This window comes from Marmota monax, unplaced genomic scaffold, assembly GCF_021218885.2.
Source record: "Marmota monax isolate L192 unplaced genomic scaffold, Marmota_monax_Labrador192_F-V1.1 WCK01_AAM20220418_F8-fsc00013, whole genome shotgun sequence".
NCBI lineage: Eukaryota > Metazoa > Chordata > Mammalia > Rodentia > Sciuridae > Marmota > Marmota monax.
In genome coordinates this window covers 8812962-8832417 of record NW_026692202.1, presented here as the reverse complement: position 1 = coordinate 8832417, position 19456 = coordinate 8812962, and the positions used below count along the sequence as shown (strand labels likewise).

General features: G+C 34.6%; 1 protein-coding gene across 4 annotated transcripts in view; it reads right to left on the bottom strand.

Annotated features, from left to right (window-relative positions):
• Ascc3 (activating signal cointegrator 1 complex subunit 3) overlaps positions 1–19456 on the bottom strand; it is a 382235-nt gene that overhangs the window by 343223 nt on the left and 19556 nt on the right. For all 4 annotated transcript variants that reach the window (XR_006848984.2, XM_046430755.2, XM_046430758.2 and 1 more), the window contains exon 4: positions 976–1535. Coding sequence is in view for 3 of the 4 variants with exons in the window: in XM_046430755.2 (XP_046286711.1) it covers positions 976–1535 (560 nt within the window). In the remaining variant the exon portion in view is untranslated. The remainder of the gene's footprint in view (positions 1–975; positions 1536–19456) is intronic.

Here is a 19456-nt window from a genome sequence, read left to right as displayed (position 1 = left end):
TAGCAGATTAAGGGCAAAACTAAAACCCTGAAGATAAACTTTTCACCACTTCAAATATAACCAAATTGCAGCACAAAAAGAGATTAAAATCATGCTTTCCTTCACATGACAGGAGAAAACTTATAAAAATACTTTATTGAACAAGTGATCTAAAATATCAATCCAATTATTTCTAGATCAATCTGTTTTTCAAGTTACGGTTTCAAACATAGAAATAAGTAAAAAAGTTTTTCTAAATCAATATGTCATTTAATATGAGGATAAAATTCCTAATATTTTTAAGTTTGTTATTTTTATTCACAGAACTCTTAGAAATATAAAATGCTATACAGTTATTACTAGAGTGCTATATAATTTATCATTCAAATCTATATTTTTTTCAGAATAAATGTACTAATTACAACAGGACAACAGATTTAAACAGGACTATCCTAGTAACTGGCACACACAGAGGCTCAACTATTGCCTTGGGACTCTTCCGCTATTCATTATTCTGTCAGTCCTTTCGTAACTATACACTGGACAATTATATACATGCCTTCTAGGTAAAATCACTGGCTACATAATTGAGTCCTATAGCATAATGTTAAAAGAGTACTTTCTTTGCTAACTATCTATGTTTTAAAAAGCTATTTTGAGCCAGACACAATGGCTGACACCTGTAATCCCAGTGGTTCAGGAGGCTGAGGCAGGTGGATTGAAAGTACAAACTCAGCCTCAGCAACTCAGTAAGACTCTGTCTCAAAATAAAAAATAAAAAAAGATGGGAGTGTAGCTAAGTTGTTAAAGGTCTCCTGGGTTGGAGCTATATAGTTAAGTGGTACAATTTGGGCTTAGAATGCCATAGGCCCTGAGTTCGATTTCTAGCACATGCACACACACACATACACACACACACACACAGACAAAATTTCAAAAGCCTGTTTCATTAAGATGGTTCACATTTACATAAAACTTCAATAACTTCAACCATACCTCATCCTGAAGTTCGTCACCACTTTTAACAGAAGCAAGCATGTCATATAAAGTACAGCAAAGATCTTCTATTCTTGGTGCTTCAGTCATTTCCTTCAAAGTTGCATTTAAGTACTTTTCAACTTCACACCACAAAAAGGAGCCATTTGTTTTTTCCACAGGCTTGAGCTCTGGGGTGGAATGCTCCTGAAAATGTTCATTCAGAAACTTTCTGTAATCTAGGCTTATAGTTTTCTGGGCTTCACCATTTATTGGCAGTTCGTCAAAGTGGTCCAGATCATGCATGTCAAATGAAAATGCTAAATTTTTACCAAAAAATGCTGTATCACTAGATTCCTTTTCTGTCTTCTGGACAAGAGCAGTAAGATCATCTTGATTAAAATGAGAAATGATTCGATTAGTGGCACTACAAGCTGTAGTAGCAGATGATGATGGAAAGGGACCAAACATCTGTTTGATAGCCTTTGTCTCCATGTGACCAACAGAATCCGTCAAGTGAAATGTCATAAACAGAAATGCAGCCCCACTTTCAATTGCTTCTCTCCCATTATCTGTTCCAACTATTCAAAAACAAAGAAACATTATTAGCTCAATTGAATCATGATTCAACTTACAATTTTCAAAATAAAATAACTACAAACATTTTGAGCTAAATCCCAACAGTCAAAACATACTAAGGAAAACAGTCAATTCAGGAGCAGAAAAATCTGTGCCCAAATTCCTGAAGAATTATCCTAGGTAAATAAACCATTATCAGTAATTAATCTACATATAAGTTCAGAAACTACCTAACAACAATCCTTTCTTAGAAGAATTTATAACACTAGCTTAAATTTATTTAAAACCAAACTTTAAAGACTGATTTGATGAGCTACTTAAATAAACCATAATAAGTGCAAAAGAAAATCTGAATTATAGACTTATGGAACTGGAGCAAAATCCCAATAATATATAACTGCCTTTCCAATTTGTACCATAAACATACATGGCAAAAGACAGATTAGACAGATAGACAGATAGACAGATAGATAGAAGTGAGCTAGCTCTCATTCAAAAGCATGTAATATAACCAAGTCTGAATATAATTAAAGAGCCATATGATAAAGCATAAAAGAAAGCTGCTATTTAAAAGAGACCAGAAGGAAATTCCTCATTACATAGAAGGTAAAGGAACAGCTCCTAATTTCTTTAAGACTTACCTTCTCATATCCAATTTTCAGAAAGAAAAGAACCTGTTATTTGTGACAGATAATTTCAAAGAATATTGTTACAACAGAAAAAAAAAAAAAGAACTGAAACTTTCAAGAGGTCCTAAAGTCAATGTGACCTACCTAAAGTAATAGTGGCAAAGTTAGTAATATAATTAACACTGGTACTTTACTGAAAGCATGGCTCTGATATTATCACTCACAAATCTTAAACAGCTTACACAGCTGGATCCAGATTCCTACATACTTGGAAACTGAACTCATCACTTTTTTTTTTTTTTCAGTCTTATTGGCTGTTATATATTTTCTGTTCTAATCAAAAAGGATTTTTTAACATTCAAAATCATCCCACCAGGTATGGTAACACCTATAGTCCCAGCTTCTCAGGAGGCTGAGGCACAAGGCACTTGAGCCAAGGAATTCAAAGCAAGCCTGGACAATATAGGGAAATACTGTTTAAAAAATAAATTAATTAAAATTTTTAAAGTTGGGGGGAAAAAAAGAGATCTTATGCTATGCTTAAGTCCTCTCATATACTTATTTGTCTTCTCCCACAGCCTCTGATTGTTCCAAATCCTGCCCACATTTACAATTCCAAATTTCAGTTGCCTGTTTCAAGGACTGTACAATGTTGTAGATTTTTTTTTAATCTCTTCACTGTAACTAGTTACATATGACAATTGGTTGATTTACACTAAACACAGGCCTCACTGACTACATTTTTACACTACAGCACAATGCCTCAGTAACATTTTTACTATATTGATACAGAAGAGTAACAGTTTATATGTGTGAAAATAAACCATTTTATAATATTATTCCTACTTTCTTTAAATATGAAGTCTTGACTTTTATTATAAGTTAATTTATAGAACACAGGCATACAATTTTTCCTCTTGTATTTAAGAAAACACATGAAAAGAAGCTGGTGTGGTTGCTCAGCAGTAGAGCGCTTACCTAGCATGTGTGAGGCACTGGGTTCGATTCTCAGCACCACATATAAATAAAGGTCCATCAACAAATAATAAAATATTGAAAAAACTCTATAAACGATATAGTGCTTTTAAATTAATTGAACGGGACTTTGTACATTTGACTTATTCATTATGTACCTTTCACTTCTTGGAGATTTAGATTTAGGATATTTAGGGATTGTGATAATTCTACAGATAATTAAACAAGTTTGGTACTACTGATATTAAACTCTGAGCAAAAATGGAATTAACATTTACAAACTCATTCTATATCTAAATTATAAATATACAGGCTTTTGTAAAGATGCCATTATCATCATTTTTCAAGTTGTATGTTTATAAAACAATATACTATAAACTTTCACAATATTATCTCCACTTTATAGATGCTAAAATGCAAACAGTTTGAAATTTTGGGTCAGATCAAACAACTAAATCATTAAACAAGATTCACAGCAATCTTAATTTCTAGACAAAAGTTCTTTTCACTACATCACACTGATTCCCTGTAAATTCCTAGAAACTAGATTTATGTCTAATTCTTATTTACTAAATAAATTTAAATAAATCTTGGGAAATTATGCAATAAAGTCCTACTATATCATTAAAATGGGATTAACTTAAATATTCACTAATAAATTAATGGTTAATTATGGTATAACCATAAATGGCATTCCTTAAACATGGAGGATTTACATATCTTGCCATAAAGAAAACACATTAAAAAGTAATGAGTCCATTTTATTTATTTTATTTTTATTTATTTAGCAGTAGCAGGGATTGATCCCAGGGGTACTCTACCATTGAATACCCCTTTTTGTTTTTAAATTTTAAGACAGAATATCACTGAGGACCTCTTTCTATTTTTAAATTTTAAGACAAGATATCACTAAGCTGTCAGGGCAATCCTCAAACTTGGGATCTGTCTCAGTCTCCTGCATAAATGGAATTACAGGTATGTACCACCAGGCCTGACACAAGTCCGTCTTTTAATAAAAGGAAAATACACGTAGACTCAGAATATATTTTAAAAAAAGATTATAGCATTTTAGGAATATAAAGATTTTTAATGTGCATTTTAATGTAATATTTTATTAACAAATATTTGTCTTGCCTACTTCACAGTTATAAGATTTGAAAATACTTTAAAATTTTTAAACTTAGTTGAGTAGTGGTGCTTCATAAATGTTCACAGCCTTACATAATGACTAGCTCTTCTTCCGTGCAACTCAATCAGATGTCCAAGTTAGACTTAAAATTAAAACCCACACATGTTCACTTCACATAGCAGTTTCTCAAAAATGAATCTCTATGCACCTGCACTATGCTAGTCTGAGAACTCAGATGAAATCTAAGAACCTCACTAGCATTTGTTGCCACAAATAGCAACCCAACAAAGACGCATTCTGAAAACAATGGGTTTCCCAGGTCTAAGGCACAGGAGGACTTGTGGTTGTGCAGTGGGCCAGCAACCACTCAAGGGTGTCTCCCAGATCCACCAAGGGGACCTGAGCTCTAGTGCTTGGTCCGCATTTAATGACGTAGTTGACCACGAGTATCTGCTGTCAGCCTACTGACCGGATGAATGGGCTGATCATTGGAGGACAATTCTAGGCATTGTAGAAGAGAAGGTGGTACCCCAACTGGCTGGTATAACCAACCCATTAAGCCAGCGGTCGTTTGGCAACTGAAATATATGACTAGTGTTTGTAAAACACAGATAAAGTATCTGAGGAGTGAATTATCTAATGTACCAAAGTTCTGCAGGCCCCACCCTCATTCTAAAAAGGTAAATTGTCAGAGGAAACCTAGGTGCTTTACTCTTAACCAAGTGAATTTACTCCAAAGAGCAAAACAGAAAACTTGGGTTTTCTTCAGGAAGGGGCAGCCTCAGAAATAGCATGTGATATGCTTCCAGAATACAAATCTGTAATTAGTCATGCCCTTGTTTTCTAAAGTGCATCCAAAACCGGACATGTTACATTAATTGTGAGAATCTTGTTCCCAATTAACTTATTTACTTTTCTTTATACTTACACAAATTTTGTACTGAATTATCTTTTTAAATGGCCGGGCTCAAGTTAACATCTGCATTAAATTTCTCAAGCTTTTTCTATCTGCTTATACTCTTGTACTCTAAAAGGACTGGGATTTTAAGTTGTCTAGTTTTGGCCACAAGATATTTTAATCAAAACATATTAAGTAACCAATTGGCAAAAGTGTCAAGAAATTTCAGAACTTAAAGCTTTTAATGAAGTTAGTCTAGAAATCTAACCACTTGGATATCTAATTTTCTATCCATAAATCAATGAAAAAACCTAAAAAAAAAAAAAAAAAAAAACAAAAAAAAACTGGCTACAATACTTCAACTGCAACACATTTAAAGAGAGGGACTCAGAAAGACACTGGAATACTTTTTTTTATTAGCAAATATTTGCCTTGACGACTTCACAGTTATATTGTGAGCAATGAGATGTGAAATGCAGAGTAAACTATAAAATATTTCTCAGAATACTAAGAAAAAAATCAAAATAAGTGAAATAGTCTTGCCATAAATAACTAAGTGAAGAGCAGGATTTGAATTCAATTTATCTGGCTGATTGGAGCATTCACATTACAAGTCATCTTTAACCTTTAAAAAAGCCCTAAACCTTATGTAGAACTTTAGCATACAAAATGAAATAGTTGGTATTTTATTTATTACTTCAAGTTATACAATGGATTTTTTTAAATTAAAGAGTTGAGGAATGGCTACAATCTTGAATCATTCTCAACACAGTTTATGTCTCCATTTTCCTTTGATTGCAAAATATTAAGAATTAAATAATTGTAAATTGTCTTTTCAATAGTCTGCCCTAATAGTTAAGAAATCCATGAAAAGAATGAGTAAAAATTTTAACTGAAAATTACATAAAAATATTAACTACTTACATCATTAATTGATAAGCATTCAATTTAGAAGCTGTCAACAAACTCCCTGTCCAGTTAAATCTTCACCATTTAGTAGAAAATGTTTTACAAATATCTTTTCTACTTATATTTTAATATTGAAATGTTCAAAACACTCAATTATTTTTCATTTTTATGTCCAAACTTTAAATATCAGTTTTACCCCAACACTTGATCTGCAATTGTGAAAAACAATGTATTACAATCCTACATTATTTACAAAAGCTCATTCAATTTATTAAAAATCAGCAAGACAGGCAAAACTGGTATAAAAATGTTATATATGAATAGAAAATAGCTACCTGACATTTTAATTTGATTACAATGTTTCTTTTAAAAATATATATAATATTTGAACCTGTGTCTTAATGTCCTAAGTCATTACATGTAACAAAGTACATTACACATAACAAAATACAAAAACAATTATTCAAATTGAGCATATACCATACCACCTTTCCATAATTTTCTTTCTCTATATATTTACCTTCATAGTCTACTCGTGTAATTTTTAAACAAATACAGTATATAAAATAATCTCATGAATCTTGCTTGTATTTTCCTCATTTTATAGAGAAATTCAGAAACAAGGAAATTAAATAACATACTAAAACTACAAGAAAAAGCCAAGTACAGTTGGGAAGGTAGAGAACATAGAGGTAAGCTTTACCATAAGGTTTTTTTTGGGAAATAATAAATTTATGTGATATATATTTAAAACTTTCTAAATAATGTTATCTAATACAATGAACCTCATTTAAAGAGTGTAACTGTGCAAAGCACCTCCAGCAATACCTTATATTAAGTAGGCATAATGTTCAAGTATAGTCACATTTGAAAGGGTAACTCTAATGCTAAGATTATTCCTACATTTATATATGAACTTTTGCTATTAAGGTGAGCAAATGATTAATGAAAAGCAAATGAAGATATATAGTTGGTACAGAAAAATAGTAGAATAGATGATGAAATTAAAATTGGTTCAAGGTACTTCCCTATGTTTAAAAACAGCCACTTAATTTTATGTATATTCATTACAAAATGTGAATACTCATCTTACAAATTTAAGGCTGCATCCAGCCACTATATTGCCATTTTTAGTACTATAAAATCCTACATCAAATTCAACTTGACTTCCCAAGTAACCAAACAACTAATATAAAACTTAAAATTAGACTTTATATAAAAGTTCCTAAATAAAAGCATTATTTCGAGCATCACTAAGGAAATAAATTATGACAGAAAACAAATTACATAACTCACTGAAATTTAAGTGCAATTTTGTTTTGTTTTAATATCTAAGAAAAAAGCATTTTTAAAAAGATAACTTCAAGTACAAATCTCAATATTGCATCCACATATCAGATACTTAATAATATACTGGTAATATATCATGAATATACTTAGTAATATACCATAAAGAAAATTATTCAGAACCTTTAAAATGCCTCTACTAAAGAATGTAGTATAAGTTTTCTTAGAGAAATGATAATTTGTGAGTAAAGAGTAATATGATAAACTAAAGCAAACTATCAAGAAACTTTGATCTTTTTCCAACTCAGGCACTGATAATGGTATCTATTCAATTATAGATGCTTTTCCATATCCCCAAGTAATCTGAATTACTTATACAAGCTGATACATTTTCAAAGTCCTAATGATTTTCATTGTTATCCACACTTTTATTTTGTAATTTCTTTTGTGAAATTGATATATTGGATTATTCTGTCTTTGAAATATTCAAAACATAATCAAGTTATGTCCAAAGTTTTCTTCTCTATGAATTATTTGTGTCCTACCCCTATGTACCCTGCCCTTTATATTACTACATCACTGGGCATATCTTAACATTTAACCTAGACAGAACAGCTATTTGCTTACAAATGGCTATGAGTACATCTACGTTACAATAAAATTACTCACTGATAGGCATTAGGTATTCATCTAGGCACTTTGTAGTACTGCTTCACTTCGCAAAAACTATATAGGGTAAGAATTGTTTTCATTATAGTCACAGATGAGGAAACAGATTTAGTAATATTAATTAGCTACCCAACAGTAACTGACAGAACTGAATTTATGTCTGTGTATATTAACTAATAATCCGAAATTATGCCAAGCTATAGAAAAAGAATTTTATGGAACCCTGAAACAGAAAACTAAGACACAATACAAAAAATACAGTTACAAATACTTATTAGCTTACTAGATCCATCTATAGAACTAAAATAAAATAATAAATCAATAGAGTTTATTCTAGGGTTCCAAAGATTGTTTAATTATCACAGACTTCTAAAACCAAAGAGTAGTCATACATAGTTCTCAGTTTCATATATATAGAATGTTCTTATATATTTGGTTGCTTTTGTCAACATTGTAAGATTAAGTTACAACGTGACATTTAGCTATAGTTTATTATTACTATAACAAACTATAATAACAATTAATAAATATATTAATTAATTAATTAATTAATTAATTAATTTATTAATTAATAAATATAATAAACAATTGATTTTACAAAACAAAGAGATAGGTATCATGGGGAAAATGCTTTTTGGTTACTACTGTATTTCTTTTTTAGCGCAGATAGTTTTGGTGTAATTATATTAAAAAGGTAAAGCAAAAGAATAAATAAAAAGAATAATTTGTGTATAACATAGTATGAAACATTTGTGTAATTTCCCTCAACAAAATTTATTAATTAATTAATAAATATAATAAACAATTAATTTATGCCACTATTTAATTAGTGAATTGTTTCTACTTGTATGCTATCACAAATAATGCGCCATGAATGTGCATGTCTTTTCAGTATATGTGTACAAGCATTTTCATTGGATTTAAACTTTTATGTGTTCAACCACAGTAGATACTGTCAAAAAGTTACCCAAAGTAGTTATACCAACTTCAATTCTAGCAGCAGTGGGGAAAAATTCTTGTTTCACATTCCTGATCTCAACCAACAACTGGTATGTCAGTCTTCTTAATTGTAGTCATTATGCTGGGCACGTAGTGGCATCTCCCCCATTACTAATGAAGTTGAGCACTTTTTCCTATTTGTTAGCCATTCATTTATCTTCTGTGAAATGCTTATTCAAGGCTCTTGGATATTTTTACACAGGATTATCTATCCTTTACTTACTGATTTATATAAATCTTTTTTTTAAATCTGGATACAAGCTCTCTTTTTGATTATTTATCTTGAAGATATATTTTCCAACTCTATGGCTTGTCTTTTTACTCTTAACAAATAAAAGGTATTAATGTACTGGGGAATGAAACTAAGCAAATTATGTTATATGCACATACAAATACATATTTTTTATTATAATGCACCAAGAAAAAAGTATTAATTTTAATGGCATCCAATTTACTGATCATGTCATTTAATTGTACATTCTGCTTTCCATTTAACATTTTACTATATATCAAGATCATGAAGGTATTCCATATCAATCTTTCAAAAGATTTACTGTTTTGGGTTTCTTGTTTACTTCTATAAGCTGTTCAGAATTATTTGTATACATATGCCCAGTTGACCAACACCATATACTGAAAAAACAGACTCACTACTCTCACTACTCTATGGCCTTCATCATAAATCAAGTGTCCTAATACCTGTGGGTTAGTTTCCGAACTTTATTCCGTGCACTGGTGTCTGTGTATTCTTGGACCAATACCACACAGTCTAAATTGCTCATGTCTTTAAGTTTTAATATCCATTAAAGTTCTCCCTTTTATTTTTCAAGGCTGACTGGACTTTTCTTTGCCTTTGAATTTCCATGATAACTTTGATTATTTTGTCAGTTTCCAACACACAGCTTCAAACACAAACATACTGAGATTTTGACTGGAATGACACAGAATCTGTAGATCAATTTGAGTAAATATTATATTTTTATGAGAGTGAAATGTTTAATCCTTGGTTTATCCTCCAGTACTTAGGTCTTGTGTAATTTCCCTCAACAAAATTTTAGTTCACCACAAGGAAGTTTTGACCTTATTTTTTTTTTTAATTTGGCAAATTTACTCAAAGGATTTGATGATTTTAATGTGTATGCAGATGTAAAATAAACTTTACAAAACTTTTTTAAATAAATGTAATTTTTAAGTTTGCTGCTAATAGAAACAAACTTGATTTTTATTTTAACCATGCTAAAATTAATTTCTATGGATATAGTCATGTGAGTAATGGCAGCTTTAAATTTATATATATATAATTTATATTTATATATTTATGTATATAAATTTATTCCTTTTCTTATATTAGCAAGGATTTTTAGTGTGTAAAAAACAGAAGTAGTGATAGGCACTCTTAACTAATTCCATACCTTGGAGGAGAAACTTTTTTTTTTTTTTTTAGAATTTATTAGCCTTTATTTCTCTCTTTTTTTATAATTTATATTTTATTTATTTATATGTGGTGCTAAGGATCGAACCCAGGGCCTTGCACATGCGAGGCGAGCGCTCTACTGCTGAGTCATAACCCCAGCCCTGAGAAACTATTTTTAAAAATTATTTTTGACACACAATAATTGTACATATTTATGAGATACCTACTTATGTGATAATTCAGTGCATGTATAAAGTACGGATGGTCAAATCAGGATAATTAGCATCTCCATCTCTTCAAACATATTCTGTTTGGATCCTAAGATTTCCTCTCTTCTAGTTCTTTAGCAAATAATATGCACTATAATAAACTACTGTCACCCTATTGTTCTATAGGACATTAGAATTTATTCCTAACTATATTTTGGTATAGGCTATCCAACCTTCCTCCCTCTCTCCACTCTTGCCTACCCTTCTTCTCTTCTAGAAATCACTTTCTCAGAGAACATGTTGACATTGCACTATGAAGTATGACACCTGCTAGTTTTTTTTTTTTTTTAATAAATAACCTTTATCAGATTAAGGAAGTTCCCTTTTATCATAAACAGATGCTAAATATTCATAAAATGCTTTTTCTTCATCTACAAAATACTCATGAGATTTTTAAACCTTCATTCTGTTATCATAAAACAAATTATTTTCCTAAGTGGTAATCCAATAATTATTGACATTTTAAGCATTCAAATGAGCTTGCACTCCTCTTAATTACACAAAAGGAAAGGTAAGAATCCAAGATTTCTAGGTCTCCATTAGCTATATGCCAACCACAGAATTCACTTCCTCCTGTTTAAAATGTCTAATATTCTGACTAATCAATATACATGGACTTAAACAAATGTTTCATACTATGTTATACACAAATTATTCTTTTTATTTATTCTTTTGCTTTACCTTTTTAATATAATTACACCAAAACTATCTGCGCTAAAAAAGAAATACAGTAGTAACCAAAAAGCATTTTCCCCATGATACCTATCTCTTCAAAAATGCAAGTATTAATTACATTTCTAGTATCAGTAGCATCTTCACTCAGAAAGGGTGGCTAACTACTAATCAACTATTAGTTTAAGTGAATTTATTATTTAACTGAATTAAGCACAAACTTTAAAACCAAGGTATAATAGAGCATTTGCCTAAATCGAATACCAAGATTTCATCTGTCTAGGAAATATTCCTTTGAGATAATACATGTTCAAATAATCAATACTTTTAAACACATCAGTTGGTTGATTAGTCCCTAGTATGAATTAGGTATTGTGTCAAAAGGATTACATTTATTGACTGGTATGTTAAAAACTCTTTTTTGACTTGTGACTTATTTAGAGAATTAGCCTAAATGGTAAATATTATTTTTAAATAAGATTTATATAAATAATTTATATAAAAATAATTTACTCAATATTCAGTATAAATATATTCCATTACTGTTTTTTTCTACGTGATCTGAAGCATTTTTATTTTGGAACTAAGGAAAAGAAAGAATAATTGCTACAGTTTTTGAAAAGTACTGTAGTCAGACAATGGGGACACCAACATTTTACTAATGGAAGACAACAAAGACCAGAAAGGCTCAGATCAAGTCAAGGTGGACCAGAGATTTTTCATTTTCACTACTACTAAAATAAATAAATAAATAAACCCAGATTATTTAAATATAAAATGGGATTCTATGTCAAATACTATCACAGAACTCATCAAGGTGTGCTCAATTTCTCTTAGACTCAAACAAACTAAATTTTACTGAAGGTCTTGAACTTCTGAAAAATGTGCATGACATTTATTTTGTATTTTCACAATCTAAAACAATGAGGACATTCAACTCAACATTATACTATATATCACAGGCCAATAAAAGGTAAATGACATATCAAAATTTTTTTTTAAATCTGAAGATTTGATGATCATTAATAAGTCTTCAAGTTTTATTTTATTTTTTTTTTAAATCTTTTTTTTATTTATTTTTTTTTATTTTATTTTTTTTTATTGTTGGTTGTTCAAAACATTACATAGTTCTTGATATATCATCTTTCACACTTTGCTTCAAGTGGGTTATGAACTCCCATTTTTAGCCCATATACAGATTGCAGAATCACATCAATTACACATCCATTGATTTACATATTGCCATACTACTGACTGTCATGTTCTGCTACCTTTCCTATCCTCTACTATCCCCCCTCCCCTCCCCTCCCCACCCCTCTTCTCTCTCTACCCCCTCTACTGACCTTCATTTCTCCCCCTTGTATTATTTTTCCCTTTCCCCTCATTTCCTCTTGTATGTTCTTTTGTATAACCCTGAGGGTCTCCTTCCATTTCCATGCAATTTCCCTTTTCTCTCCCTTTCCCTCCCACCTCTCATCTCTGTTTAATGTTAATCTTCTTCTCATGCTCTTCGTCCCTACTCTGTTCTTAGTTACTCTCCTTATATCAAAGAAGACATTTGGCATTTGTTTTTTAGGGATTGGCTAGCTTCACTTAGCATAATCTGCTCTAGTGCCATCCATTTCCCTGCAAATTCTATGATTTTGTCATTTTTTAATGCAGAGTAATACTCCATTGTGTATAAATGCCACATTTTTTTAATCCATTCGTCTATTGAAGGGCATCTGGGTTGGTTCCAAAGTCTTGCTATTGTGAATTGAGCTGCTATGAACATCGATGTAGCAGTGTCCCTGTAGCATGCTCTTTTTAGGTCTTTAGGGAATAGACCGAGAAGGGGAATAGCTGGGTCAAATGGTGGCTCCATTCCCAGCTTTCCAAGAAATCTCCATACTGCTTTCCAAATTGGCTGCACCAATTTGCAGTCCCACCAGCAATGTACAAGTGTACCCTTTTCCCCACATCCTCGCCAGCACTTGTTGTTGTTTGACTTCCTAATGGCTGCCAATCTTACTGGAGTGAGATGGTATCTTAGGGTGGTTTTGATTTGCATTTCTCTGACTGCTAGAGATGGTGAGCATTTTTTCATGTACTTGTTGATTGATTGTATGTCCTCCTCTGAGAAGTGTCTGTTCAGGTCCTTGGCCCATTTGTTGATTGGGTTGTTAGTTATCTTATTGTCTAATTTTTGGAGTTCTTTGTATACTCTGGATATTAGGGCTCTGTCTGAAGTGTGAGGAGTAAAGATTTGTTCCCAGGATGTAGGCTCTCTATTTACCTCTCTTATTGTTTCTTTAGCTGAGAAAAAACTTTTTAGTTTGAGTAAGTCCCATTTGTTGATTCTAGTTATTAACTTTTGTGCTATGGGTGTCCTATTGAGGAATTTGGAGCCTGACCCCACAGTATGTAGATCGTAGCCAACTTTTTCTTCTATCAGACGGCGTGTCTCTGATTTGATATCAAGCTCCTTGATCCATTTTGAATTCACTTTTGTGCATGGCGAGAGAAAGGGATTCAGTTTCATTTTGTTGCATATGGATTTCCAGTTTTCCCAGCACCATTTGTTGAAGATGCTATCCTTCCTCCATTGCATGCTTTTAGCCCCTTTATCAAATATAAGATAGTTGTAGTTTTGTGGATTGGTTTCTGTGTCCTCTATTCTGTACCATTGGTCCACCCGCCTGTTTTGGTACCAGTACCATGCTGTTTTTGTTACTATTGCTCTGTAGTATACTTTGAAGTCTGGTATCGCTATACCGCCTGATTCACACTTCCTGCTTAGCATTGTTTTTGCTATTCTGGGTCTTTTATTTTTCCATATGAATTTCATGATTGCTTTCTCTATTTCTACAAGAAATGCCATTGGGATTTTGATTGGCATTGCATTAAACCTATAGAGAACTTTTGGTAATATCGCCATTTTGATGACGTTAGTTCTGCCTATCCATGAACAGGGTATATTTTTCCATCTTCTAAGATCTTCTTCTATTTCTCTCTTTAGGGTTCTGTAGTTTTCATTGTATAAGTCTTTCACCTCTTTTGTTAGGTTGATTCCCAAGTATTTTATTTTTTTTGAAGATATTGTGAATGGAGTGGTTGTCCTCATTTCCATTTCAGAGGATTTGTCGCTGATATACAGGAATGCCTTTGATTTATGCGTGTTGATTTTATATCCTGCCACTTTGCTGAATTCATTTATTAGCTCTAATAGTTTCTTTGTAGAGCCTTTTGGGTCTGCTAGGTATAGAATCATATCATCTGCAAATAGTGATAATTTAAGTTCTTCATTTCCTATTTTGATGCCTTTAATTTCTTTCGTCTGTCTAATTGCTGTGGCCAGTGTTTCGAGAACTATGTTGAACAGAAGTGGTGAGAGAGGGCATCCCTGTCTTGTTCCAGATTTTAGAGGGAATGCCTTCAATTTTTCTCCATTCAGAATGATGCTAGCCTGAGGCTTAGCATAGATTGCTTTTACAATATTGAGGTATGTTCCTGTTATCCCTAGTTTTTCTAGAGTTTTGAACATAAAGGGATGCTGTACTTTGTCGAATGCTTTTTCCGCATCTATCGAGATGATCATATGGTTCTTATTTTTAAGTCTATTGATGTGGTGAATAACATTTATTGATTTCCGTATATTGAACCAGCCTTGCATCCCAGGGATGAATCCTACTTGATCATGGTGCACAATTTTTTTGATATGTTTTTGTATCCGATTCGCCAGAATTTTATTGAGGATTTTTGCATCTAGGTTCATTAGAGATATTGGTCTGAAGTTTTCTTTCTTTGAAGTGTCTTTGTCTGGTTTAGGTATCAGGGTGATGTTGGCCTTGTAGAATGAATTTGGAAGTTCTCCCTCTTTTTCTATTTCCTGAAGTAGCTTGAAAAGTATTGGTATTACTTCCTCTTTAAAGGTTTTGTAAAATTCTGCTGTATACCCATCCGGTCCTGGGCTTTTCTTAGTTGGTAGTCTTTTGATGGTTTCTTCTATTTCCTCGATTGATATTGGTCTGTTTAGGTTGTCTATATCCTCCTGACTCAATCTGGGCAGATCATATGACTTCAGAAATTTATCGATGCCTTCACTATCTTCTAATTTATTGGAGTATAAGGATTCAAAATAACTTTTGATTATCTTCTGTATTTCTGAAGTGTCTGTTGTGATATTGCCTTTTTCATCCCGTATGCTAGTAATTTGAGTTCTCTCTCTTCTTCTCTTCGCTAGCATCGCTAAGGGTCTGTCGATTTTGTTTATTTTTTCAAAGAACCAACTTTTAGTTTTGTCAATTTTTTCAATTGTTTCTTTTGTTTCGATTTCATTAATTTCAGCTCTGATTTTAATTATTTCTTGCCTTCTACTTCTTTTGCTGTTGTTTTGCTCTTCTTTTTCTAGGATTTTGAGATGAAGCATGAGATCATTTATTTGTTGGTTTTTTCTTTTTTTAAGGAATGAACTCCAAGCAATGAATTTTCCTCTTAGAACTGCTTTCAATGTGTCCCACAGATTCCGATATGTTGTGTCTGTGTTTTCATTAATCTCTAAGAATTTTTTAATTTCCTCCTTGATGTCTTCTATAACCCATTGATCATTCAATAACCTATTGTTCATTCTCCAAGTGATGTATGCTTTTTCCTTCCTTCTTTTATCGTTGATTTTCAGTTTCATTCCATTATGATCAGATAGGATGCATGGTATTATCTCTACTCCTTTATATTGTCTAAGAGTTGCCCTGTGACATAATATATGATCTATTTTTGAGAAGGATCCATGTGCTGCTGAGAAAAAAGTGTAACTGCTTGATGTTGGGTGGTATATTCTATATATGTCAATTAAGTCTAGGTTATTAATTGTGTTATTGAGTTCTATAGTTTCCTTATTCAACTTTTGTTTGGAAGATCTGTCCAGTGGCGAGAGAGGTGTGTTGAAGTCTCCCATGATTATTGTATGGTGGTCTATTAGACTCTTGAACTTGAGAAGAGTTTGTTTGATGAACATAGCTGCACCATTGTTTGGGGCATATATATTTATGATTCTTATGTCTTGTTGGTGTATGGTTCCCTTAAGCAGTATGTAGTGTCCCTCTTTATCCCTTTTGATTAACTTTGGCTTAAAATCTATTTTATTTGATATGAGTATGGACACTCCTGCTTTTTTCTGAAGTCCATATGAGTGATATGATTTTTCCCAACCTTTCACCTTCAGCCTATGTATGTCTTTTCCTATCAAATGCGTCTCCTGTAGGCAGCATATTGTTGGGTCTTGTTTTGTGATCCATTCTACTAGCCTGTGTCTCTTAATTGGTGAGTTTAAGCCATTAACATTTAGGGTTATTATTGAGATATGGGTTGTTTTTCCAGCCATATTTGTTTATTTATGTTACTAAACATGGTTTGTTTTCCTCTTTGATTATTCCCCCCCCCTTTACTGTCCTACCTCCCACTGTTGGTTTTCATTGTTATTTTCCATTTCCTCTTCCTGTAATGCTTTGGCGAGGATGTTTTGAAGAGATGGTTTTCTAGCTGCGAATTCTTTAAACTTTTGTTTATCGTGGAAGGTTTTAATTTCATCTTCCATCCTGAAGCTTAATTTCGCTGGATACACAATTCTTGGTTGGAACCCATTTTCTTTCAGTGTTTGAAATATGTTATTCCAGGATCTTCTAGCTTTCAGAGTCTGTGTTGAAAGATCAGCTGTTATCCTGATTGGCTTGCCCCTAAATGTAATCTGCTTCCTTTCTCTTGTAGCTTTTAAAATTCTCTCCTTATTCTGTATGTTGGGCATCTTCATTATAATGTGTCTAGGTGTGGATCTCTTATGATTTTGCACATTCGGCGTCCTGTAGGCTTCTAGGATTTGGGATTCTGTCTCATTCTTCAAGTCTGGGAAGTTTTCTCGTATTATTTCATTGAATAGACTGCTCATTCCTTTGGTATGGAGCTCTGTACCTTCCTGTATCCCAATGACTCTTAAGTTTGGTCTCTTAATGTTATCCCATATTTCTTGGATGTTCTGCTCATGGTTTCTTAACAGTCTTGCTGAGCTGTCTATGTTCTTTTCAAGTTGAAATACTTTGTCTTCATTGTCTGATGTTCTATCTTCTAAGTGTTCTACTCTGCTGGTAGTACTCTCAATTGAGTTTTTAAGTTGGTTTATTGCTTCCTGCATTTCTAGGATTTCTGTTTGTTTTTTATAACCTCTATCTCCCTGTATAGTTGATCCTTTGCTTCCTGGATTTGTTTGTGTAATTCCTTGTCGAAGTGATCTTTCATTGTCTGATTTTGCTGTCTAATTTCTTCCTTGATACTCCAGATCATCTGAAGCATATATATCCTGAATTCTTTATCTGACATTCCATCTGCTGCAGCTGTTACCTCTTCTAAAGTTGAGTTGACCTGCATTGCTTGTAGTCCTTTCTTTCCTTGTCTTTTCATACTGCTTGCGTTTCTTTCTTCTTGGTGAAACTGTTGTGTTTTTGAAATTTTTCCCCCCCTATATATTTATATTGCTCTTGTATAGTTGAAAAGTCTCCCTTGCAGGTGCGGGCGGGGGCTGTGCTCTGCCCCTCCTCCAATTGGTGTGAGGTGTCTACCACGCCCGCGGACCCCTGGGCCTGATCCGCTGTTCTGTCGCAGGTCTGCCTACCTTGCAGGTGGGGGTGAAGGCTCTGCCCTGCCCCTCCTACCACGCCCGGGGACCGCTAGGCCTGATCTGCAGGTTGGTCACAGGTCTGCCCACCTTGTGGGCAAGGGTGTCAGTTCCGCTCCGCCCCCACTCCAATTGGGGTCACTTGACCACCACACAGGCGAGCCGCTGGGCCTGATCTGGGCGCGGGCTAAGGCTCTGCTCTGCCCCTACTCCAGTTGGGGTGAAGTGTGTACCACGCTGGCAGGCCGCTGGGCCTGATCCACCGGTCTGTCGCCGGTCTTCCTACCTTGCGGGCGCGGGCGGCGGCCCCTCTCCTCGCCTCTGGCTCAACGACAAAGCGAGAGAGACTCGGGTATCTGTGACTCACCCTCCCTACCAGGGGACCAACTGTTTCCGTCGCCGCTGGCACTGATGAAGTTTTCTCCTCGGCCGCTCTCCGATGACATCAGATCTCTGCCATGCTGGCATCCCCTGTTCTATGGCTGAATCCCATTTTCTTCTCTTCCAATAGGCGGAGCTGTGCCCTCTGAGCCGAGCTTCTGCCCTCTACGTGCTGACAGAAATCCCTGTACGGTGGCTCCTGGGAGTCTCTCAATCCTGTTAGTCCAGAGCCCTTTCACTTATCCGGCCCCTCCCCCTGTTCCTCCTCCCAGCCAGCCAGCCAGGTCCTGTTCACCAGAGGCGGTTCCCCAAGGATCTGATTACACTTGCAGCCCCACCGCGTGTCCTATATCCCGAACGATGAACACCCTCTCTGTCATTCAATTAAGCCCCAGTGCTGTGGTGGGGTGATCTGGGAACCAACAGTTTAATTTTTCCGGACCCCTTTGGTGGGCACGCCCCCAGAAACTGGCGGCTAAGATCTTGGGTGTCGCCGCTGGTGTTAAGGGGAGGTGGGGATCTGGAATCCCCTCTGCTTCCCTGCAGACACGCCCCCGGTGGTTTCCTGGCTGCTTGTATCTGGAGGGGGTGGGAGTCACACACCTGCTAATGTGGATTCCGCTGGGAAGGAATTCTGTCGGCGGAACTCTGGTGATGTCACCACTCTGCTATGGCAGGCCCCAGGCTCCCTGCCGGAGTGTCCGAAGGGAGGGGTGGGACTGGTCTGTCTCTGGTTGGTTTCAGCTCCCGGTTTGCTATTTCATGAAGGCTTGGCGAGAGACCTCTTCCTAGAGTCCCTGCACCGCTCCTGCGCCTTGGAGGCTATCCGCCCTGACGCGGGGGGCTGCGTGCAGGCAGCCGACAGTCGCCGAGTCGCGCGGGCAGCGGCTGGCGGGTCTGGACCTCTGCGCTGCGTGGCGGAGATTCACTCGTCTAGCGCAGACTGTCACCTCCAAAAATCCTTCCAATTCCCGGCCGGTCTCTCTTTAGTGGAATTTTGCTAGGAGTTTCTCAGCAGGTCAAATCTAAGCGTATCCATGCGTCTCTCT